This window comes from Salminus brasiliensis, chromosome 5, assembly GCF_030463535.1.
Source record: "Salminus brasiliensis chromosome 5, fSalBra1.hap2, whole genome shotgun sequence".
In the NCBI taxonomy this organism is placed as follows: domain Eukaryota; kingdom Metazoa; phylum Chordata; class Actinopteri; order Characiformes; family Bryconidae; genus Salminus; species Salminus brasiliensis.
The window spans coordinates 31,720,638-31,745,292 of NC_132882.1; the positions used below are offsets into that span (position 1 = coordinate 31,720,638).

General features: G+C 43.0%; 1 protein-coding gene across 1 annotated transcript in view; it reads left to right on the forward strand.

The window, feature by feature from the left end:
- dnah5 (dynein, axonemal, heavy chain 5) overlaps window positions 1-24,655 on the forward strand; it is a 143,052-nt gene that overhangs the window by 75,379 nt on the left and 43,018 nt on the right. The window contains exons 45-54 of the mRNA XM_072680201.1: window positions 914-1,118; window positions 7,670-7,812; window positions 8,577-8,711; window positions 9,123-9,245; window positions 10,255-10,468; window positions 14,246-14,469; window positions 15,920-16,118; window positions 16,248-16,420; window positions 17,043-17,173; window positions 20,561-20,714. Of these exons, the coding sequence (XP_072536302.1) occupies window positions 914-1,118; window positions 7,670-7,812; window positions 8,577-8,711; window positions 9,123-9,245; window positions 10,255-10,468; window positions 14,246-14,469; window positions 15,920-16,118; window positions 16,248-16,420; window positions 17,043-17,173; window positions 20,561-20,714 (1,701 nt within the window). The remainder of the gene's footprint in view (window positions 1-913; window positions 1,119-7,669; window positions 7,813-8,576; window positions 8,712-9,122; window positions 9,246-10,254; window positions 10,469-14,245; window positions 14,470-15,919; window positions 16,119-16,247; window positions 16,421-17,042; window positions 17,174-20,560; window positions 20,715-24,655) is intronic.

The window sequence follows — 24,655 nt, forward strand, 5'->3', positions numbered from 1 at the left end:
ATTCATTAAAGGAGGTGTCAATTTATTGCCTTCCTGTGTTTCAGAATTAGGGTAAATGTTTAGTTGCTGTTTAGTTGCTACCAACTCCCACAGTCAAAGCCTCTGAAAGCCTCTTTAGTTCAGTTATTGTTTCCTTTTATAAAAGATTTTTTTCAGTTTTGCCATTTCTCACAAGTTAAACTAAGCTATGAAGAACAACAGCTTGTTGTTATGGAGCTGTTCCCTGGATTCCCTGGATGCCCTATACTTTAAATAGCTGGCCAACAACACTATCATAGTCCCTCCTCCTGGTTAACAGCAACTTTACAGGTGTAGCTAAGTATCTCATACAAAAGTCTGACTTCTGCCCGACAACAAAAGCTTAAAAAAAAAACAACAAATCCTGCTGTTGACTTGTTTACACTGGTGTGGCTACATCACCATCAGTCACCATACTGGCTTAATCACTATCAAGTCACAAAACTTTAGGATCATCAAATTTTAGCATGTTACTAATATCCAGTTAACAGCCCCTGTAAGAGTCTGCAAAACGTACTGTTGACATGTGGAGTCGCCAGTAGACAGTAGACAGCTGGACTGCACTTTGAGATGAAAGTCAGGTTTACTGAATAGAGGTGACAGATTGCTATGGGTGGTGGCGTCACCTCCACTGTCCCAAAACAATCTCAAGGTTATATGAACAGGTGGAGGAAAAGTACAAAGACTCTCTAGGAAAAGAAACCTCACAGAATTAGTCCTTAGTCCTGGAGAAATATATAGAACAGTATAAACGTAACCCTTTATCCAACAGAGCATTCAACCTGGTGTGACCCAAACTTTTGACTGGTACTTTTCAGTGTCTTTACTGGCTTCAGTGAATGAGGGTTGACTGCCGTGACAGTGTGCACATGTGTGTGTGTTTGTGCCCGTGCAGGACCAGGGCGGTGAGGTGTCCCGGGAGCACATGGAGCGCCTGTATGTCTTCGCCCTCATGTGGAGTGTTGGGGCCCTCCTGGAGCAGGACGATCGAAAGAAGATGGAACGCTGGCTCCGTCACCATGACAACATCCATCTGGACCTGCCTGACATCCCTCCCCACAGCGAGGACACCATGTTCGACTACCACGTCACCAACGAAGGTCCTTGCCATAGACACACACACATATACACTCACTGTTTTTCTCTGTTCCTTTCTTGTTCTCTCTTGCCACATGCTCTCGATCTTTCATTCCCCCTCGCACACTCTCTCTCTCTTGCTCTCTCTTTATTTGTCACCATCTAACTCTGAATATCTGTCACTCTCTGTCTGCCTTCTGCACCCCCTCCCCTTTCTGTCTATTTTATGCTCTGCTGAATAACTCATCACAAAATAACAGCTTGAGGGATTATCTTCGCATATTATCATATGCTTTTTCTCTCTATTGAGTTTTAGTTGAAAAACCATATAAATCATCTCACCCCCTGCCCCCCTCTCCTCCTTCTCTCACTTTGTCGCAGTGTTCTATAAGCAATACGTCTGCTGGAAGTTCTAAAAAAAAATAAAAAAACTTGCGAGTTTGTGAGTTTAGAAGATTAGTCCATGGCTGCTCGATTAGCTGAGTGTCCATGACTTACTATACCTATTCAGTTATGAGGCAGGAGCAGTAATGCATCGCTCCTGTTCTCATTACAGCACTTGAATAGACATTTTCCTTGCATATCATGAGTGTCTCCTCCTGCACTCTCAAAAATAAAGGTTCTTAATTGATTCCAGAAGAGAAACACTTTTGGTTCCGTAAAGAACCATGTTTATAATAGAGATGTGTGAAGAAAAACCTTGTAAAAGAACCTTCACTTGATGTTAAATGTTTTTCACACATTATGAATGGCATTGCTCACAGAACCATTCGAAGTTCCTTTATTTTTGAGAGTGCAGGAAGGAGAAGCTCATGACATGTGCAGTTTGCTGCTCATGAAGGTCTGTTGGTTCGAGTAGCTTCATTTGGGGCAGTGTGGTCATCACTGGCTGAGGTTAGTGCATAGGCATACTCAGACAGACTACTCATGCTCTTGCTACTGTAAGAGTTAATGATATCTGGATAACCTTATTAATAATTTAAAAAATAGGCAAAGGGAAATTGGTAGGTTGTCGTTTTAGCTGAGTAATGGAGGCTCACTCTTCAGAAGGACTAATGTGCTAGCTAACCAGTATGTTGGGTGCTGATGAGAAGTTGTTTTCTCCTCAGCGGATGATGTGCCAATAGATGTTTGTCGGAGAAATAAAGAGTATTCTCAGTGTTTCTGGGACCAAGTTAACATTAGCTAGAGTAGTGAGGCTAAATTAGCGGATCTCAATCTTCCCAGCCATGCCCTTACAGACACGTATGTCATGTTCTGTGGTGGTAAATTGCAATATACTGCTTACTTGTGAATTCACTTGTGAGTACAGGCAAACCAGTCCCTTTATTACAGTCCTATGAAAACATTGTTAGGCTTAAGTTGAATTCTCTGCCTAATTATGATTAACATAACTTGATTTCAGTATTCGAATACTGTCACCTTAAATATTTAACCGAATGCTCGAGTAGCCATTCACTTCAGATTGTGGGGGGAAAATATGATCTATGAGTGTGGCATGATTATGAGTGCCTGACAGGTTTTCCTGTGAGTTTACTCAAAATGGAGCAATAAAGAAATCACATCCAGTGTGCGGTAGTTCTGCAGACGAAAACGCTTTGCTGACGAGACAGGTCAGCGGAGAATGGAGACTGGTTTGAGCTGATAGGAAGGTTACTGTAACTCAGAGAATCACTCTGTACAATTGTGGTGAGCAGAAAAGCAGCTCTTATTAGACAGCACTTCAGTCTTGGTTGATGAGCTACTTCAGCAGAAGACCACATTGGGTTCCACTTCTTGCAGCCAAGAACAGAAAGCTGAGGCTGTAGTGAGCTCTGACTCACCTGGACAGTTGAAGACTGGAGAAACGTAGTCTGATCTGATTAATCTCGATTTCTCCTGAGGTACACAGATGGTATCTGCATCACATGAATGCCACAGCCGATTTGAGTCTCTTGCTGTCTATGCTCATCCCTCAATAACCCCAATATTTCCAGCATCATAATGCACCTTGTCACAATCCAAGAGTCATCTCACATTGAAATCATTGTTGCGTCCATTGTCCTTCAGTTGTCTTCCAATTCACTCAATCCGAATCTAATAAAACACTTTTGGGAGGTGATCGAATGACAATTTCACAGTATGGGATTTCAGAGCACCTGGGAAATCGGAAGGAATTGCCTTTGCAATCTTGTCAACATTACCCAGATTTTCATTCTGTGGAATCCATCCCAAGAAAGACTTTCTCAAATCAAACTTAAAGATTAGCTTAGGTGGATATAGATCATTAAATTAATAGATTTCCTTAGGGAGCCCAAAAGCTGTTGAATTCTTGAGCATTAGACCTAATCTTGGTATGACAAATCTTAACTTAAAGTAAGTGGAAGTAATTACTTGCATGTTTTTAGTAAACAGTTCATTTACTCTCACCCGGGCCCTTTCTTTATTATACCTGTAATTAAGTGTATTATTGCGACAGTAGCAGTATTCCGACTTGGGTTGGGATTTTCAGTACTCTTTTCACCCCTGACACAGACAGAACCTGCCAGTAGAGAAGGAAAGAAAGTGAGAAAAGCTGTACTTCTCGGAGGAGAGTGTGGTGAGAAGTGGTTCAGCTATGTTTCGAGTTGATGCTTTGGAGACCCGTGGGAGTAAGACAGGTCGTCTGTGTTTACAGGGAAATAGTGCTGTTCTTAGACTGATCTGGAATTCAGAGTACATGCGGAGGACTGAGTATTGGGACTTTTCAGCCTTTGTCAGAGGAAAACTTCTGCTCCTTTGGGACCTTGCCTCATTCTCAGATTCTAGGTTTTTTCTTAAGAGGACATTTGCGCAGCCGAACCTTTGCTAGACTGATCTTAAATGCTCACAGTCCACTTCAGAAGCCCCTAGCTTGTACTTCACCTGCTGGCTATGAGCATTTCATTTCATGAAAGGACCTTACCTTACTCCGTCTGTTAAGCATGGGGTGAATCAGTCATGTTTTGGGCTTGTGCTCCAAGCCCAAAACAGTCAGTGGCTTAGGGTTCAGTAGTTCACTGGAAGAGGGAAGAATGGATTCCATTAAATACTTGCAAATTCTGCAAGCAAACTTCACATGGTTTGTAAAAAAAATAGCTATAGAATTTTGAGGTGTGCTTATGATCATTACCCAGCTATAGAAGCCACCCGGCATGGCCCTCCGACCTACACATCATCAAAAATATGTGGATATACCTCAACAGAGCAGTGCAGCAAAACAGGTCAATAATCTACCTACCAAGAAGTTCTCTTGCGTGAAACATATATATATATAAAAAAGTGTCATCTTTTTGTCAGCTTTATACCCTTTTTCTAAACCGGTCATCTTTTACTAGCTTAGTTATTCACAGTAACAGATGTTTTGACCAGGGGTGCATCTGTTGCAGTGAAGTTTATCAGCTATATCGTTCGTTATTGGCCAGTTTCTGAACTCAAGACTGCTGTGGACGAGATATAATGTGGGTGCTGGACAATGCACAGCTAAGTGTAATGGGGTACAACCACTCAATTCCTTGGTGACATCATCACACATGCTTCTCTTGCTGACTAGTAACAGTTCTGGATGTACATGGACTGTGAATTAAAAGCCAAAGTTTAACCATAACAGTGCAGAATACGGTTTTACTACTGCTGTTACTTCTTACAGTGATAATTCCCTGTCTGTCATTTGACGGAGTGTGTGGGTAAAACCATTACAGAGCCAGACGGCAACACAGCTACTCATCTGCAGAGACATCACTCTGGTGGTATGAGTGGAGAGCAGAGTTCTGTTAGTGTGAGGTGTGGGAGTCTCCTATAGACACAAGCTGAGGAATCTTCAAGGAAGTCAACCCATAGACGTTATATATGAGGAGACTGGTTGTCAAAGGAACAGAAGTTGTTTATGGATAAAGTCCCTCCTTTTACTAAAATGAGCCAATCAGCTTGCAAGCAGAGCAGGTTTTGACACAGCTCCGGCCAGACCGTGTGAAAAAAGTCAGCAGTAACACAGAAGGCGACTCTGTTAACTTGGAGGAGTACACAGCATCAGTCACTGGCTACATCAGTAAGTGTATTGATGATGTCACTGTCTCCAAGACCATCACCACACGCCCAAATCAGAAGCCGTGGATGACTCCTGAGGTGCGTGCGCTACTGAGGACCCGCGACTCAGCCTTCAGAGTGGGTGACAAGGCGGCCCTAAGGAAAGCAAGAGCCAAATTGTCACGAGCCATCCGAGAGGCAAAGCGCGCACACGCCCAGAGAATCCACAACCACTTTAAGGACACCGGTGACACACGGCGCATGTGGCAGGGCATCCAGGAAATCACAAACTACAGGACAATGCCACCGTCCTGTGACAGTGATGCCTTCCTCCCCGATGCCCTGAACGTCTTTTATGCACGGTTTGAGGCACAGAACAACACGTTGGTGAGAAAGACCACACCCAAGCCGGACGAGCAGGTGTTGTGCCTGACTGCAGTGGACGTGAGGAAAACTCTGCGCAGAGTCAACCCACGAAAAGCTGCAGGACCAGACAACATCCCCGGCAGAGTGCTCAGAGAGTGTGCAGACCAGTTGACAAATGTTCTCACGGACATCTTCAACGTCTCCCTGCGCAGCTCCACTGTCCCAACGTGCCTCAAGACCACCACCATCGTCCCCGTGCCGAAGAAGTCCACGGTGTCCTGCCTCAATGACTACCGTCCCGTAGCTCTCACGCCCATCATCATGAAGTGCTTCGAGAGGTTAGTCATGAGGAACATCAAGAACCAACTGCCCTCTTCATTGGACCCCCTGCAATTTGCATATCGTCCCAACCGCTCCACGGACGATGCCATCACCACCACCCTTCATCTCTCCCTTACCCACCTGGAGAAGGACACCTACGTCAGAATGCTGTTCATAGACTTCAGTTCAGCATTCAACACCATCATCCCACAGAACCTCACGAGGAAGTTAAGCCTGCTGGGCCTCAACACCCCCCTCTGCAACTGGATCCTGGACTTTCTGACAGGAAGGCCCCAGTTAGTCCGGTTCGGGGACAGCAGCTCCAGCACCATCACCATGAACACTGGGGCACCTCAGGGCAGTGTACTGAGTCCTCTGCTGTTCACCCTGCTGACTCATGACTGTGTTGCGAAACACAGTTCTAACAGCATCATAAAGTTCGCCGATGATACAACTGTGCTTGGTCTCATCAGCAAAGGCGACGAGTCAGCATACAGAGAGGAGGTGCAGCAGCTGACAGACTGGTGTACAGTCAACAACCTTCACTGGAATGTAGAGAAGACCAAGGAAATGGTTGTTGACTTCAGGAAATCAAGACCGGACCACTCTCCGCTTAACATCAACGGCTCCTCTGTGGAGATCGTCAAGAGCACCAAGTTCCTTGGTGTCCACCTAGCGGAGAACCTCACCTGGTCCCTGAACACCAGCTCTACAGCCAAGAAAGCCCAACAGCGTCTCTACTTCCTCCGGAAGCTGAGAAAGGCCCGTCTCCCTCCACCCATCCTCACCCTCTTCTATAGGGGAACCATAGAGAGCATCCTAAGCAGCTGCATCACTGCCTGGTTTGGGACCTGCACAGCCTCTGACCGCAAGTCCCTCCAACGCATTGTGAGGACAGCTGAGAAGATCATCGGAATCTCTCTCCCCTCCGTCATGGACATTTACACCACCCGCTGCATCCGCAAAGCAACCAGCATTGTGGATGACTCCACCCACCCTTCACACAGACTGTTCTCCCTCCTGCCATCAGGAAGAAGGTACCGCAGCATCCGGTCCAACACGACCAGACTCTGCAATACCTTCTTCCCCCAAGCCATCAGACTCCTCAACACAACTCAACTTCTGAACTGATATCTTTCTGGTACATGTACACTCTCCCTCTCTCTCTCTCTTTCCAACCATTTATCCCAGATAACATGGGAAGCATTTTTTGCACAAGCATTTGCACTAATAACTTTACTACCTCACTGGACTCTATTTATCGCACATTGCACAACTTGCACACTACAGTCATTATTTATTATCCTCTGTCTGTACTGTGTTGTCTGTCCGCACTTGTTTGTTTGTGTTGCACTTGTGTCTTGTATGCACTGTCTATGTTGCACCATGGTCCTGGAGGAACGTTGTTTCGTTTTACTGTGTACTCTGTATGTAGTTGAAATGACAATAAACCCACTTGACTTGACTTGACTTGACTTGAAATACTTTCAGACTGAAAGCTAAAATTACTGTCTCACATTGTTTCCGTTTTGCCTGAAAAATTGCAGAAAATTATGGGAAACTCATTAATGAAAAACATGGTTTAGTTATTTGGTAATTGAGTGATTTATAATCCTTATAATTGATTATTTTTTTGCGTAATCAATAGATTGTTCGACTGTCACATTAGTCATTTCTTGCATCCCTAGAGTGCAATAGGTTTTTTTGCCCCTGAGAGAGGCCAAGTGTTTGTCAAATTGTCCTTAGACGTCTGACCTAGCATTGATCTGTATTTTTATTTTGTGTTTGTCCCCGAGGTACATAGTCTGCTGGCTGTTAACTTTAGCTCCTGGTTTGATCATCAGATGTCATTTGTGGTTTTCAGGTCAGTGGGTCCACTGGAGCTCTCATGTGGAGGAGTACATCTACCCAGCGGACCTCACACCGGAGTACAGCTCTATACTGGTGCCTAATGTGGACAACGTTCGCACAGACTTCCTCATCCAGACCGTTGCCAAACAGGGCAAGGTAACTGCAGAACTGCATTTTAATGACCATTAAAACCATTGAAAAGCCCCTGTCGTCCTGAAGTGTGCTTAAAAGACAAATCTGGGTGTCCTGCCAAAATGTGTCTACTTTCAGTCTTTAATGCTCAGAAAATAGATGAAATAAAAAGGCCCATTGAAAAAGAACTGTATTAATCGCAGCATTCACTGTCACTTTTATTAGATTTCATAAATTATTCTGAAATCTCACTTCCATCTGTTGAATTTATCTCCATTTATGTCTTAACCTTCTCCTTTTCTCAGCACTCCATAGACTCAATCAGGGTTGTCTAATTACAGACTTTTTGCACACAACTCCGATTCTGATTCCAGGCGATGGAAAAAGAAATAAAATACAAATAAAACATTTCCTCAATTTCAAAAATAAAGACATGGAGAAAGATCTTTGGCCAAACATAAAACTGCAATGTTAATTATCATGTGACCCCTTTGGAATTACCTGGAATTCTGCAGTATTTCTGATAGTCACAGTCTGACTAAAGTAATAACACACACAGTTGTACTCTTCATGCCTTTTTTGAGCACACTGAGTAAACATCCACAAACAGGTGAACTTGTTAAATAGGATACTCTTAACATAATTCTTAGATTTATTTGCATATTTAATTCTGAAAGTAGCAATCTAGGCCTATTCATTCGACGGGTTCTTGAGTGCGGCCCAATGACTAGACCAGGATATTTCAAAAAAGTTCTCATGAAATCACATCTTCTGCTTATGTCTTTCAGGCTGTGCTTTTGATTGGCGAGCAAGGCACTGCCAAAACCGTCATCATTAAAGGCTACCTGTCCAAATGTGACCCGGAGTCCCACACTGCTAAGAGCCTCAACTTTTCCTCAGCCACAACACCCTTCATGTTCCAGGTTCTTGTCTCTCTTTCTACCGTTTGTCTTCCAGTGTTTTGTTTGGAACTACAGTTTGGATTAGAAATGAACCATTTTGGTCAAGTTCCTCTTTTTGTAAATGGTATTTAAGAAGCAGTCACTAAGGTCCGTGATTGCTAATGATTACATGACGACCTTCAAATGGTAAGTCTCAGAATTGCAGATGGGCATTACATATTGATTGTGTGGGGAGTATTGAGCAGTCCTCTTGCACAGGTGTTGCGACTGATTTAACAGAGGAAAGCTTTTTTTCTGACAGGCTGCCTTTTCATTGACCGCTCTGCTAGTAAGGGTCCCTTCGGAGAGGACTAATTTCTGGGCAGCTGTCAAGTGGAGCCATCGTTTATTAGTGTCTGTGTGGCGTTTTTATGCTTTTTGGGTTTTTTCCAGCGCTCTGTGGAGAGCTACGTGGACAAGCGAATGGGAACTACATACGGGCCTCCAGCAGGGAAGAAGATGTCTGTCTTTATCGATGACATTAACATGCCCGTCATCAATGAGTGGGGTGACCAGGTATGCAGTAGTATATAAATTGATGGCCATCAGGGTAATACTTCTGCAGGTGGAGATTTAGGATGTTTGTTTGTACTTTCACCTTTCCTGTAGTTCCAGTAGCTACCATATAATATTTGAAATAAATCTGTCTGTGAAAAGTGACAGGGTTTATTGTTTTGACCCTGCAGATTCACACAGTACTCAAACTCAGGAGAACATCAGGTCCTATCCTAGTGAGGCAGCATTTAGAAATACTGTGACTGACATTTATTAAACTTCACACAGTGTAGAAAACAAACCATGACCAAGAATATAAATATAAGGCTGTGAATCACAGTTAAAAGCATTTATTGGATTAATGAGCTGCAGCGGTCCTCCCGTGAACCCGACCTCATACTGGTTATGCCGCTCCATGAAATGAGATTTTGACTGGTTTGTGGCTGTAGGTCAGTGTCAGAGTGGTTTAGCTTGAGGAGAGTTTTTTTACAACAAATAAGATTTGTAAACTTCCTAAATTCCTTAAAAAAGTTTTTATTTCCCCCAGTTTCAGTTTTTATTGATTTAATATTACTACTTTAGATGAAGCCTGTATTACTACATCAGATGGCCCAAAACAATACTATAAAATATGTAAAAATGCCCCCCCAACAACAAGCTAAGTAACAGTGCAACTGTGTTTTCTGGAATGATTGTGCTCCATCTGTTACTTTTAGAATGAGTTATGGATATGGAGATGTGGGCTGGTGATCATCCAAGAACCTGACCTCTCTACCGCTTTTTTGACTAAATGCAATCGGATCCTCGCAGCAATGCTGTACAACCTAGTAGAACGTTTTCCCTGGACAGTTGAGACAGCTTTAAGACCTTTGATTTTAGAAGAAACAATAAATAAGCTGGTGTCCTAATACTTTTGTCCTTTTGTTAAATTTTGTGAAACCAGAAGCCAAGGATGATGTTCTTTTCTCAATAAGCTTTGATTGCAGTCAGAGAAACAAGCTCATGCCACTCATTTGCTCTTTTTCTTAAGGTCACGAATGAGATTGTACGACAGCTGATGGAGCAGAAGGGCTTCTTTAACCTGGAGAAACCAGGAGAGTTTACTAATATCGTGGACATCCAGTTCCTGGCAGCTATGATCCACCCAGGAGGAGGGCGGAATGACATTCCACAGAGACTAAAGAGACAGTTCTCAATCTTCAACTGCACTCTTCCCTCCAACGCCTCCATAGACAAGATCTTTGGTCAGTATACAAATCTCTTCAGTCTTCAGCACAGTGAAAGGGATCGATTTAGATGGGGAATAGGTGGAGGCGTTAAAGTTGAATAAAACTTTGCACTTTATTCATTATTATTAATTATTATTTCTTTTCCAACAGCTGCTAAAAGACTTTCCACTGTGATCCTAAACCCATCTAAAAAAGGCTCTAAATATAAATGTAGGCACAGCTTTTACTAAAAACACTGTGTTGTGACTTAATTCCAAAGAGACACACTGTGTACTAAAAGGCAGACACTATCAGCTCATTCTTCTTACACCTGGGAAGCAGTCTCTGAATCTCCTGTAGACCTCATATCTTCAGTCCCTTTACCTGCAGCTTCATAGCAAAGCAGATGCCATGCTTATTTTCTAAGCTAACATGTTGTACCTTTAAGAAGGAACACTGCTGTAATTAGATATTGATCAGGAGCATAAGCTGATCTGCATGTTTTTTTCCCTCTTTTCCTGGCTCTGGTCCCTGGATCATTATATTGAAGTATGGGGAAGGATGAAGTGTGTGTGTGTGGGGGGGGAGTGGGGGGGGAGAGAAATGTTCTCTTCAGGCATGAGCCTGCTGCTGCTTAGCACTTTCCCTTGTGTTTTTCTATGAATCCACTCATCACTTGCTTCACTCAGACATATCTGAAGTCTCACAAAAGCTGTACTACTACAAAAACCCTCGACAGAGGTCTAGAAGGCACCTTTGTAGCCCTCATCTTCTCTAAAACGTTTAATTTCTGTTAAATGTGAATAGTGGAAACCACCATATCATCACAAAAACACTAACACTGGTAAACTTGCTGTAAACCAGCCAATAAAAGCAGAACGGAGCCTACTGTAAAAGCAAAATCAGCTTCTTCCATTGCAAGGCACAATAACATGGTTGTAAATAGGCTTGTTAACCAAACCAAAGCCCCCCCCCCCCCCCCCCCCCTCCCCAACCAAAGTCACCTACTTACAATTTCTACAACCCAACAACAACTTTAAATAATCAACACATGCATTTAATGACTCTCCTTAAGCTCAAAATACAGCAAGGAGATAGCTTTCATCAAGATTTCCCAAAGCTGATAGTAGAAACTGACTCTTTGCTGTTTTGACTGTGCCTGTAAAAATGTCCAGAAATATCCATAATATTTTTTATTATTAAATGTAATATGTCATATGTTATATGGGTCCAAACTGCCATTCAAAGCACAGTGCTTTTTGGATGTGCCGTGCCTGCAGTACTAAATTTACTCCTTACTTCTCCCGCACTGTGACGTCTACTGCAGAAATGTCACAGTCCGGCTTTGATGTGCTGCACAGATCTAAGAGCAGACACTCACCACCAGTGCACACTCAGGCGGGTCTCATGTAACCAGGATGCACTCAGTCAAATTAAACTGGGATTTTACTGTCATTACATTGCTTTCCAAATGCACTCTGCATGGAGCTCAAGTTCAGCTCTACTCGCCACCTAAATAACTGAACACACCAAGCCAAGTCAAAATGTCAAGATAATCATATGGTAATATTTCGACCTAATGATTAAAAATCTGAAGCTAAAGAACGATCTAAATATATTCTTTTCTACTTACGGAAAATCTATCAAATATCCATCTTATCAGCAAGATAAAACAAATACAAAGTAAAACATGATTTCAAAACAACCCCTGCAGTTTTGCTCGGTATGACTGCTGTCACTGTTGTCTCGGAGTGCTAGGCCCTCTGTTTTGTCTGAATTAAAAAAGGCATGTCGCTAAATCTTCCATTTCTCCTACACAGTTTCATAAAGGTAAAGGTGCACATATTTGTCATGCATCCTCTGAATTTAACCCATCTGGTAGGGGCAGCAAGTACACACACACCCAGAGCAGTGGGCAGCCAACTCCAGCACCCAGGGAGCAGAGAGGGTAAAGGGCCTTGCTCAAGGACCCAACAGTAACAGCTTGCCAAGCCCGGGATTCGAACCCACAACCCTGTTATCAATATCCTGGCGCTCTAATCGCTGAGCCACCACTGCTCACAGATTGAGATAGTGCTCATCATATTGTTTAGCTGATGTATAGAAACCTGAGCCTCGTCAGTATAGCAGTGGAAGTTAATTCCGTGCTTACAAATATCTCTACATTGTGGCAGTAGAGAGCGCATTAGTGGTTGATGTGGCGCAACGCGTAACACCACTGCCAGTGAGCTATCACACCATGTGGGAGACTGTGGTTCGATTCTCGGTCTGGGTGGCTGTGCTGTGCTACACCAATAAGAGTCCTTAGGACAAGACTCCTAACACTACACTGACCCTTCTCTGTAATATGAGTAACCCTGTAAGTCGCTCTGGATAAGAGCGTCAGCTAAATGCTGTCAATGTAATTGTAAATGAACAGGACTGGACCAAACACTGACCCTTGCGGAACACCGTGTTCCACTTTTGCACGATCAGATGATCCGTTATTTAAATAAACATGTGATTGTCAGTCAATTAGGATTTAGCAAGAATTGTAAAGCAGCCCCTGTTGAGTGACCAAGAAAAATTAATGTTGTTTTAGTGCTGTGATTGGGTCTAAATCCAGACTGAGAAATTTTGGTAATATTGGTGATAAACCCTGGGATTTTAGATGATGGGTTTAATGATTGCTAGTTTTTGTGAGTTGGGTATAAATCTATATATAACCAACGCACAGAGAGTAAATTATGCTAAGCAGTGGTTCAGTGACATTAGGTAGGAAATGTTTAAATGACTGAAGAGGATTTTATATGAGCCATTATCATCTAATGGGATAAAACGAACTGGTGGGGCATTCATCTACAAATGGGTTGTTAATGTGACAGGGCATTTTTACTGTCACACGAGACACAAATGAATATCTTGTAGTATTGCCATCATTGCAGTAAATGGTTAAACTGGTATGTCTATGTGTTTTACATGGACCTGCCTTGCTGTTAGCTTGGCAGTGTCCGGGCAGCGAGTCAGAGTCGACTCTTGAGTCTCTGCAGAGCAAGTCTATGTTATATCTTGAGTGTCAGGGATGAGGAGAGTCTGAGTTGAATCTTAAGTGCCTGTGATGCAAGTCTGAGTCAGGTCTTGTCTCTGCAGTGAGAGTCCAAGTCAGTCTCAAGGCTCTATGGTGTGGGTGGAAGTGAGAGTCTTCACGTCTTACGTCAGGCAAACTTCCCATTCAAACCATTGTTACTGAAGCTCCCAGAATTGTTCGATTATTGATCTACTGAAACTGTTACATTGTATTGTCCTTCGGTGTGACACCCCTGAAGTATGTTTTTGTTTATTAAAAATTGTATGTTAAATACATAATTCTAAAATAATTAGGATTAATAAATTTCTGGCTGCTAGTAATTTGGACACAGTGCTGAAGAGGAACCTAGGGAGGTATTTATACTCTCTTCCGGCTGGTCTCCCTCTGCGCACCATCAGGCCCCTGCAACTTATCCAGAACGCAGCGGCACGGGTCGTCTTCAACGTTCCTAAATTCTATCAATAAATGCATCTGCTGATGAGGTCGTTATAGTATTCTCGCTCACCCTCTCTCTCGCCCCCCCCCTCGCACTTTTCACTCCCACATCTTCCCTTCATTTCTTTCATCTCTGTCCCTCTCTGCTGTTTTTCTTTCACCTTTATGCTTTCGCTTCTCATCTCATCTCTCCTCACCTTCCTTTCATCTCCACCATTTCCCGCCACCTACTCTGCTACCGCTCTCTGTTCCTTCCGTTACTCTCTCTATTACTTTTTTCCTGATGCCCTGGTTCTCTGTTCTTTAAACAGGAGTAATAGGTACAGGTCACTACTGCCCGCAGCGCGGCTTCGCGGAGCATGTGCGAAAGGCGGTGGCCCAGCTGGTCCCTCTGACTCGCCGCCTCTGGCAGATGACCAAGGTCAAGATGCTGCCCACACCAGCCAACTTCCATTACATCTTCAACCTGCGTGACCTCTCTCGCATCTGGCAGGGAATGCTCAATGTGAGCGCCGACGTGATTGACACACCCAAGGTAAGTGCAGAAAGAGCAAGATCCTGTGGGAGCGTATGGCAGATGCTGATAAAAAAAAAAACCTTAACGAACACAATTAATGAATAAAATATTATCAGATTTTTAAAATCTGATTTCAGTTGTGTACATTGTAACAAGTCTGAGTCAAATTTCGAAATCTCGAAGTCTGAGTCAAGTCTTGAATCTCAGGGTTGCGAGTCCAAGTCACTCTCAAGACTATAGGGTGCGAATCTTAAGTCCAGTCTTGAGTGTCTGGGCAGCGAGTCTGCGTTGAATCTTAAGTGGTGCTGAGTCTGAGTCAGGTCTTGTATCTTATGTTAGAGTCCAAATCAATCTTAAGACTCTAGAGTTAGAGTTTGAAGTCGAGTCTTAAGTTTCTGAGTCTGAGTCAGGTCTTGTATCTTATGTGAAAGTCCAAATCAATCTTAAGACTCTAGAGTTAGAGTTTGAAGTCGAGTCTTAAGTTTCTGAGTCTGAGTCAGGTCTTGTATCTTATGTGAAAGTCCAAATCAATCTTAAGACTCTAGAGTTAGAGTTTGAAGTCGAGTCTTAAGTCTCTGAGTCTGAGTTGAATCTTGAGTCCCTGTAGTGAGAGTGGAGGTCTGTAGCATGTGAGTCTGAATTGAAGTCTTGTGTCTCTGGAGTGAGTATGAGTCAAGCCTCAAGTCTTGGAAGTGTGAGTCTGAATCGAATCTTGTCTCTCTGAAGTGTGAGTCTGTGTTAAGTCTTGTATCCCTGGAGGGTGAGTCTGAATCGAGCCTTTGTGTCCGTGGAGTGTGAGTCTGAGTTAAATCTTGATTCTCTGAAGCATGAGTCTGAATCGGATCTTGTCTCTCGGGAGTGTGAGTCTGAGTTAAATCTCGAGTCTCTGAAGCGTGACTCTGAATCGGATCTTGTCTCTCTGGAGTGTAAGTCTGAGTTAAATCTTGAGTCTCTAAAGCATGAGTCTGAATTGAGTATTAAGATACTGAAGTGTGAGTCCAAATAGAATCTTGAGTCTCCGAAGCGTAAGTCTGAATTGAGTATTAAGATTCTGAAGTGTGAGTCCAAACAGAATCTTGAGTCCTTTGAGTCTGTGAGTCTGATTTGTGAGTCTTGTGTCCCAGGAGTGATGAGTCAAGCCTTAAGGCTTCAAAGTGTGAGTCTGAATCGAATTTTGTGTCTCTGGAGTGTTAAGAGTCTGAGTTAAGTCTTATGTCCCTGGAGTGGGAGTCTGAATTGAGTCTGGGGTCCTTGGAGGGTGAGTCTGAATTGAGTCTTGAGTCCCTGGAGGGTGAGTCTGAGTTAAGTCTTAAGTCTCTGGAGGGTGAGTCTGAATGGATTATTAAGTCTTTGAAGTGTGAAAAATGAATTGATTATATTGTATGAAATTCAAATCATTTTATTTTGTAAACTGCACATCTGAGTTTGAATGATCAGGCCCACCATAGAAAATATCTTTGTCCTGCAGGTTCTGCTGCGTTTGTGGAAGCATGAGTGTAAGCGAGTGATTGCGGACCGCTTCACAAGCCCAGAAGACGTGGCGTGGTTTGACTGCACGCTGGCCAACCTGGTGAACGAGGAGCTGGGCGAGGAAAACAGGGCTGCAGTGGAGCCAGAAGTGGACGCTTACTTTGTGGACTTTCTCCAGGACCCACCTGAGGCCACAGGTACCGTTCATTTCTGTTGTCAAATCTAGAGACTTTTCACTTTCAACAGTTTGCTAGAAGCTTTGGGCTTTTACTCATGCCTAGATGACTTAATCAGGCCTTTATTCATTCTCATGCCTGTGTGAGCAGGAGAGGAGCCTGAAGAAAGTGACTTTGACATGCCCAAAGTGTACGAGCCTATCGCCTCATTCCCCAGCCTGAGGGATAGGCTGAACATGTTCCTGGGACTCTACAATGAGAGCATCCGAGGAGCTGGCATGGACTTAGTCTTCTTTACAGATGCCATGATCCACCTAGTCAAGGTAAAGTAATAGTTGAGCCTCCCCAAAAACATCGATCTCCATGCCTACCTTTATATCCAGCTCCAGGTTTCGAGTCATTGTATAGATCTTGGGTTCCAGCTGCGGGTGTGTATGGTTCTGGGGATCCAGCTTCAAACATCTAGTGGTCAAGGTTTCGGGGCTCCAGCTCCACGTTTCTAGGGGTGTTGGTATGGTTTGGGGCTCTACCTTCAGTAGGTAGGTCATAGTACAGTTCAGGGTTCCACCGTAAATAGTTTCCCGAATTTCTGTGGATCTGAGTTTGGCTTGGGGCTCGTGCCATGGTTCAAGATATTAGCTGAAAGCTCCAAGTATGTAGGAGTGTTAGTATGGTTCTGTGGATCTAGCTTCTTTCTTTTCTTTTTGAAGGATGTAACAATTCATCTTTAAGTGTCAGAACTCTTTTGTCAAATGACAGTTATGCTTTTAGAAAAAGTTAGAGCTGCTTAAATGCACTCCAGTTTGAGGCTCCTTCAGGCTGCCGAAAGCTAGATCCAGGCCTGCTGCCCTATACCAGGAATCACCCTCAGGATCTTCTTTGAAACTTTTGCACACAAAGTTTGTCCTTGTTTGTCTGTTTTTCACTCTCGCTCTCTCTACACAGTTGTCTCGTATAATCCGGACTCCTCGTGGGAATGCTCTCCTGGTTGGTGTGGGGGGCTCAGGCAAACAGAGTTTGACAAGGCTGGCATCTTTCATTGCTGGATACAAAACCTTCCAGATCACTCTGACACGGTGAGGCAGTCGTCCCATTTCACTACCCTCCAACATCCTTAATTATTCCTTTTTGTATTTGTTTTCTTAAAATGTTTGAAAGATTGATATTTCTTTGGTTTGTCTCTGTGGATATCACAGATCAATAGGTTTTAAAACCCTTTCATGTACACCAATCTGATAATTTAGCACCTTTTATCTTTTCTGTTGTGTCAATCAAATGTTCTGATATGAAATGATTCATGATTCATATCAGATGTTGCAGCTGGGACCATGCAAGCTATTTACCTCCTACAGTTAGACAGGCTGGTTTTGTTACTGTGACTTTAAGACTGATCATTGTAAATGACCTCTATTATGAAAGCAGTTCATCCTGAAATCCTCAAAGATCTTTTAGCAATGTCGGGATCCTTTGCAAGGCTGTGCAATTAAATATATTTGCGTCTAAGAACCGCACAGCAGTTAATTGGTTTCCCCTACACCAAATCACCCAATTAGCAACACCATAGTAACCACCGTAGCGATCACCTTGAACACCTGTTCAACCACCTGAAGTACCATAGCATTCAGCTTAGCAACCACCATGAAACACATTAGCAACACCTTAACAAGCACCCTAGGAGTCACCAGGAAAATCATAAAAACCACTTAGGAAAAACAAAAAGTTTCACACTAGTGACCTCATAGCAACTACCTGGAAGTTCATTCTTCCATCTTTGAATAGGTGATCATATGTAAAGGAGATTTACCTTAGGAACCACCAGGAAGCACATTTGCAACACTAATGCAACCAATAAGCAACACCTTATCAAACACCTGAAATACCAGAGCAACCACCTGGAGAACCTTATCAACCACCTGGAGAACCTTATCAACCACATGGAGTACTATAACAATCATCAGAGGTACCATAGTAACCACCCTAGCGATCACCTTGGACACTGGTTCAACCACCTGAAGTACCATAGCATTCAGCTTAACATCCACCCTAGCAGCCCACAGGAATATCATAACAACCACTTAGGAAAAAAAAAGTTTCACCCTAGTGACCTCATAGCAACTACCTGGAAGTTCATTCTTCCATCTTTGAATAGGTGATCATATGTAAAGGAGATTTACCTTAGGAACCACCAGGAAACACCTTTGCAACACTAATGCAACCAAAAAGCAACACCTTATCAAACACCTGAAATACCAGAGCAACCACCTGGAGAACTTTATCAACCACCTGCAACCACCTGGAGAACCTTATCAACCACCTGGAGTACTATAACAATTATCAGAGATACCATAGTAACCACCCTCGTGATCACCTTGGACACTGGTTCAACCACCTGAAGTACCATAGCATTCAGCTTAAAAACCACCCTAGCAGCCCCCAGGAATATCATAACAACTACTTAGTGGACTTAGTGACCACATAGCAGAAACCACCTAAGCTATTGTACCAGCGTGACGCCTGAGCCGCACAACGTATCGGGACGCTTCCGATTCCAGACCTCGTCTCCAAGTGCAATTAATAATGCAGACTGGCCTCAGGACTGCGGCGGAAAGCGGGGATGTTTTAGAACCGCTAACGCTGGAGCAATATTTAGCTGGGTTCCATCTGCGGCTCGGGGCTCCGTAGATTGGGCCGGTCTTCGGTCGGGGCTTTGGCAGATCTTCTTGTTGGCGCTGGGACAGCTGGGCCATAGACTGTGAGTGGGGTTCCTCTGAGCGCATTGCTGTGACGGCGGGGAAGTTTTCAGCCGTGTACATTATGTTTACAAAGTATTTATTTCTTTGGCTTTAAGTTTTTTGGGTCCATATTAATATGAATGAGGCCAGTGTTCCTGTTGTAATGAGACCGAGTGAGAGAGAGAAAGAGTGTGTGTGTGTGTGTATGTGTGTGTGTGTGTGTAGCTCTCTGGAGAAAACAGACGGCTTGCAGATTGTTCTCTCCAAAACACAGGCTGCTCACGACTCTCGGATCTCACGTCGTCTTTTCACACCTTGTTCCAAAACGACACATGCTCTTTCACACACACACACACACACACACACACACACACACACACACACACACACACATAATCAGTCTTGCTCCCATTTTCTTTATCATACATGCAATATCATCGCTGCTATGCCTAAAAACCTTGTATCTTCAATTTTGCCTCCATGTTTTCATTTTTTTTTACATTTTGTCATAAAATTGACCAATAGAAACGCTCCAAAATGAGTTTTGTGACAATTGAAACTTGAAAGTTGCCAGTTTGTCGGTGTTTCCGACTGGACAAGTGAAATGTGTCTGACTTGGCAAGCATTAGTAATCTGACCTATTCTAACCTGCCCTCCAGTTAAAAATACGATAACCTGTCCAGCTAAACTAACGCTGAGCCGCCACAACTGCTGAAGTGGTGGCAGTTAGCTTGCAGTTAGCTTAGTTCATTTAAGGGCAGTGGAGCTAGTTGTATTGCTAGCATTCACTTTGCTTGCAGGCCAGTCTGACGTACCATAGCATTCCCCTTAGCACCCCTTCGCAACCACCTGAAGTACTATAGTAACCATCTGAAGTACCAGAGAAACCACCATAGCAAACACCTTATGCCCCCAATTAGCAGCACCATAGCGACCACCTGAAACGTTTTCACCCTAGTGACCACATAGCAACTACCTGGAAGTTCATTCTTCCATCTTTGAATAGGTGGTTACATATAAAGGTGTTCATGGTTCACCTAAGCAACCACCTGAAATACAAGAGCAACCACCACAGCAATCGCATTGAACACATATTTAACCACCTGGCGTACCATAGCAACCACCTGGATAACACTATCAACCACCTGAAGTACTATAGCAGCCATCGAAGGTACCATAGTAACCACCCTAGCAATCACCTTGAACACCTGTTCAACCACCTGAAGTACCATAGCAACTACCATGAAACACATTAGCAACACCTTACAAATACCTGTCCAGCTGAACTAACGCTGAGCTGCCACAACTGCTGAAGTGGTAGCATTTAGCTTAGTTCATTTAAGGGCAGTGGAGCTAGTTGTATTGCTAGCATTCGCTTTGCTTGCAGGCCAGGCCACTTAAACTCTGGCTGTCTAGCATGCAAACCAGCCAAGGACTTTGGCAGAAAATGCAAAGAGTGCTGGACTTTAAAATAGCGGGGAAATTCCTCACTGTTTAACTGTCGGTTGAGGTGGAGTTACAGGTACAGTTAGACGAAATTCACAACCTCTTAGGGGAGTATGGGACGTGGTGGGTACAGCAAAAGCTTGATTTGTTGGCATAAATTTACTATCGTTGGACAAAGGCATGTATGCGACAATTGTTTGTAGTATTAAGCCAAAAAATATCAGATTTTAAAAACACCATTGACTGTTGTATTGTATACCCTTCTATTTGTCCCTCTCGTTCTAGATCATACAACACCGCTAACCTGATGGAGGACCTCAAGGGCTTGTACAGGACAGCTGGCCAGCTGGGCAAAGGCGTCAGCTTCATCTTTACTGACAACGAGATCAAGGAAGAGTCCTTCCTGGAGTACATGAACAACGTCCTCTCGTCCGGAGAGGTCAGCACCCTGTTCTAACCCTGCTCCTTTTCAGAGACACTAGTGTACAGGCAGTGGCGTTTCTGGGCTTGAGAAACCCATAGCTGTAGATCTGCTGTAGACCCTCTACTAAGGTTGGTCTGGAAACCCTACCGCTTGCAGGCCTACACACACATACGGTATACACACCAACACACTGATGGTTTTTATGCTGGTCAGGGCATGAGGAGTCCTGCATTATGTGTAAGTACAACTCGTAGGGTCCAGCTCTTCCAATGTTTCTTCAAAAATCAAAGGGCACAATGGTCACAGAAATAACTTGAATACAAAAGTAATAATAAAATAAATAAATAAAAATTCTATGAAAATGAACAAATGAAAATCCGACATTGATTTTGAACCATGCTTCAACAGAATTATTTGTGTGTCCACTAATTAGCATCACAGGTGTGATCTTGTAATCAGTCAGTGGGTCTATATTTAGGGCTACAGGTAGTCACTGTGCTGTTTGGTGACATGGTGTGTACCACACTTAACATGGCTGAGAGGAAGTGAAGGAAAGAGTTGTCTCAGGAGATTAGAAAGAAAATTATAGACAAGCATGTTATCATCTCCAAGCAGCTTGATGTTCCTGTGACTACAGTTGCACATATTATTCAGACATTTAAGATCCATGGGACTGTAGCCAACCTCCCTGGACTCAATCTGGACTCAGATTCAAGTTATTTCTGTGGCCATTGTGGGTTTTTCTTTCATTAACCGAGGGGTACCAACAATTATATTGTAGATAATTCACAGTAAAAGAAACTGAAGGATCTTCCAGCACAGTAGTGAGATTTTATATAAGCAATGTATCGTTTCTATAAGCATTATACATAAGCAACTCACACACTCACAAACCAACACACACATTTACTGCTTGCTTGCTGTTTCAGATTTTTTACTGACAACTTTATGACTTATAACTTCTTACAGATTTGTTTTTGCAGGATTGTTTTTTTATCAGTGAAGGAAATGCCGATATATTCCCACCAGTTTTGCGCTCGAGAGTCTAGATTATGTTCCATGAAGCATATGTAGCAGTGTGTGTGAGGAGGGAAAGTGTGAACGCAGATGCTGGCTGGCTTTAATGGAGACAGAATAGACTTTATTACCGACTGAACTGACGTGAGCAGAGACATTTGCACCACATCGGGCACAAGAATGAGCTCTATAAAGCCAGGCAAAGGTCCTTTCAGCAAGGCTCAGGCAGGCTTTAATGGCGCAAAAAAAGAAGCCATAGAAAAGAATAACAAGGCTAGTTTTGAGGCTAGCTTTCAGCAGTAATGGAGGGGAAAAAAACTCCTCTGCAAGAGCCCACAGTCCTGATCCTAACAGGGTCAGCCTGAATAGAAGGAAAAGAAGAAATGGAAAGATGCAAATGTTGAAGTCGTTAGCTGTAAGAGCTCTCAGAGTGAGTTCTAGGCAGAAAATGAACAGTTACAAAAGATATTCCGGTCTGGTTTAACCGTAAGATCATAGTTAGCACCTGCAGTAATAGAAGTGTAATTTGGTTTTCATTGTTTTGTTTTTTTTTTAAGTTAAAAAAATGATTGTCTTGATATGATTTGCACAGAAAAAAAACTTCTGGTCAGAATTCAACCCAGTTGATTCAGAGTGCAGTAAATGACATAGCTAACAGTACTGTGCTAAAGTCAGAGAGCACTTTTCATTTATTAAATTTCCAGTCAAAACATCCATTAAGTTCAAGTTCCTTTTTAGGAGCTATTCCTGATTAGCATTAAAATCCACTTGCAGAAAGGAGGAGAAATCAAAGACAAAAGAAGTAAAAAAAAAAAAAAACAAGTTTCTGAAAGTTTCTAAAAAAGATATAGATTTAATGATGCAGAGATAAGGAGGCCTCTAATAACTGTGCATAGTCTGGAAGACCACCATTTCATTTAGACTGAATGATACCTGCCTGGTTACCAACCTGTCTTCCTGATCATGTGATCTGACCATCCCTGATCATTTGCACGTGTGCGGATTCTCCACTAGCTTGCCGAAAGTTAGCGATCTAGGTTCACAAGAGCAGCAGGTACCTACAGCAGCCTGCACTGCTGTAGACAGAAAGACAGAAGTAAAGATTGGATAATGCAAGAGGTGAAAACCTGAAGGTGTACAAGTGAAGGGTGACTCTAAGGTTGCTAATTTGGGCAGGAAATAATCTGGTGTGTTTTCTTTCTGGGGGGATTTTTTATTTTCCTGAATTATATAGCTATATTAGTATTAGTCCAAGGCTAATGTTAGCTAGGCTTGTGGTATAAGCTGGCTAGCTATGTTTATGTTTCATGTAATCTGTGTCCGTCAAGTGGGCTGTCTGGGGTTTGCTGGCCGCTCACTCTATTACAGATGCTGCAGAGAAAGCTGTGTAGTGGCTTTGGATAAAGAGGGCTAGCTCGTGGACTGTGGCCGCAGGGACACTTTTTGGGACTTGATCAGCCCCAAAACTTTACTTTTACTATTTTTCAGCCGTTTTTTTACTTCTACTGCTTACATTTACACACAATTATCTGTACTTTCTACTCCTTACATTAGCCTTGCTACTAGCCTCGTAAAAAAAAAACCCTATCCAGATAAATCACGCCATCTGTAAACCTACCATTCATCCATTCTGACACCCTGTTGGTTTGTGAGCGATCCATCGCACCTGCACAAGTGACGTCACACTCCAGCAAGCAGACAGCAGACGTATGTAGTCTAGTATGAAGACGTCTGTGGCAGAGCCTCAAGAAAACTGGAGTGAACTGTCCTGACTAAGCCCCACATTTACATTCCAGTGAAGCTTATTGATCACACGCCTCTGAAGTTTGACTTTTTGCACCGATACACAGAAACGCTCCTTTAATAGATCTGATATCACTGAAAAGCATTCATTTTCAATGGGCAGATCTGCAGCTGAAACAGGCAGTCTAGTGCAGCCCAACATTTTTCAACATTAACATTTGAATCATCATTTTAGAAAAAATTGTTTTTGGGGAGGTGGGGTAGTGCACTATAGGCCCCTGTAGCTCGGCCTAAGCCTTTGGCCATTGATTTCCTTCCATTACTTTTACTTTCATACTTTAAGTAATTTTTAAACCAGTACATTTACTGTACAGTACTACCTGAATAATGTACTTATTCTATACTTTTGACACCTTTGGATGTATTTTGGAGTGGAGTGGAGCTGATTGAGAAGCTCATAATGAGAAAAGCGAACATAGTCCAGCCCTCAGCATCATTGAATGTGTTTGGGATGATTTGGATGGTGGGAAACAGAAAGAACTGCTCCAAAACCAAACCACTCACACATCTGATATTAGATTTAGTCGTTGAGGCCTCTGTGGGTTTTTCTGTTAAGTGTGTGTTTCTGCGTTTTCAGGTCTCAAATGGACTTTAGCGCAGTACTGAGTGTTTGATCATGTAATTACATTAGTCGTAGAGCAGAAGAAGAGTGATTACTGTTGACAGTTTGGGACGCAATCAAGTGTTGAAATATTTGATAATCTAGTTGGGTTTTTTTCATGTCTTGTGTTTAAGACATTTTATTTCAAAAAACGAAGAAAGCCACAAAACAGACAACTATTTTACCAGTTTTATGGCTTACTGCTGGGACTTGACAGCTGCTCTCAGAAGCAGACGGGTTTCAGTTGACACACATTGGAAATGATCAACTGTGTATCCCATGTGGGTGGATGGGATCCTACTGAACGGTAACTGAGAATATGTATGCACCACTGTGCAAGAAAGAGCCAGTGTCAGTTCCTATAGGTTTGTTTAACCCTCAGTGTAGAGTTAACATCTTATTACTGTTCAGTACACAGCGCTGTGCAACAGTCATAGACAATTACCAAATAGTTCAAATGCATTACCTGGGCAGGAAGTGTGTTTACACCTGTACAACTATACAGGTGTATATATATATATCATTAGAATTCATT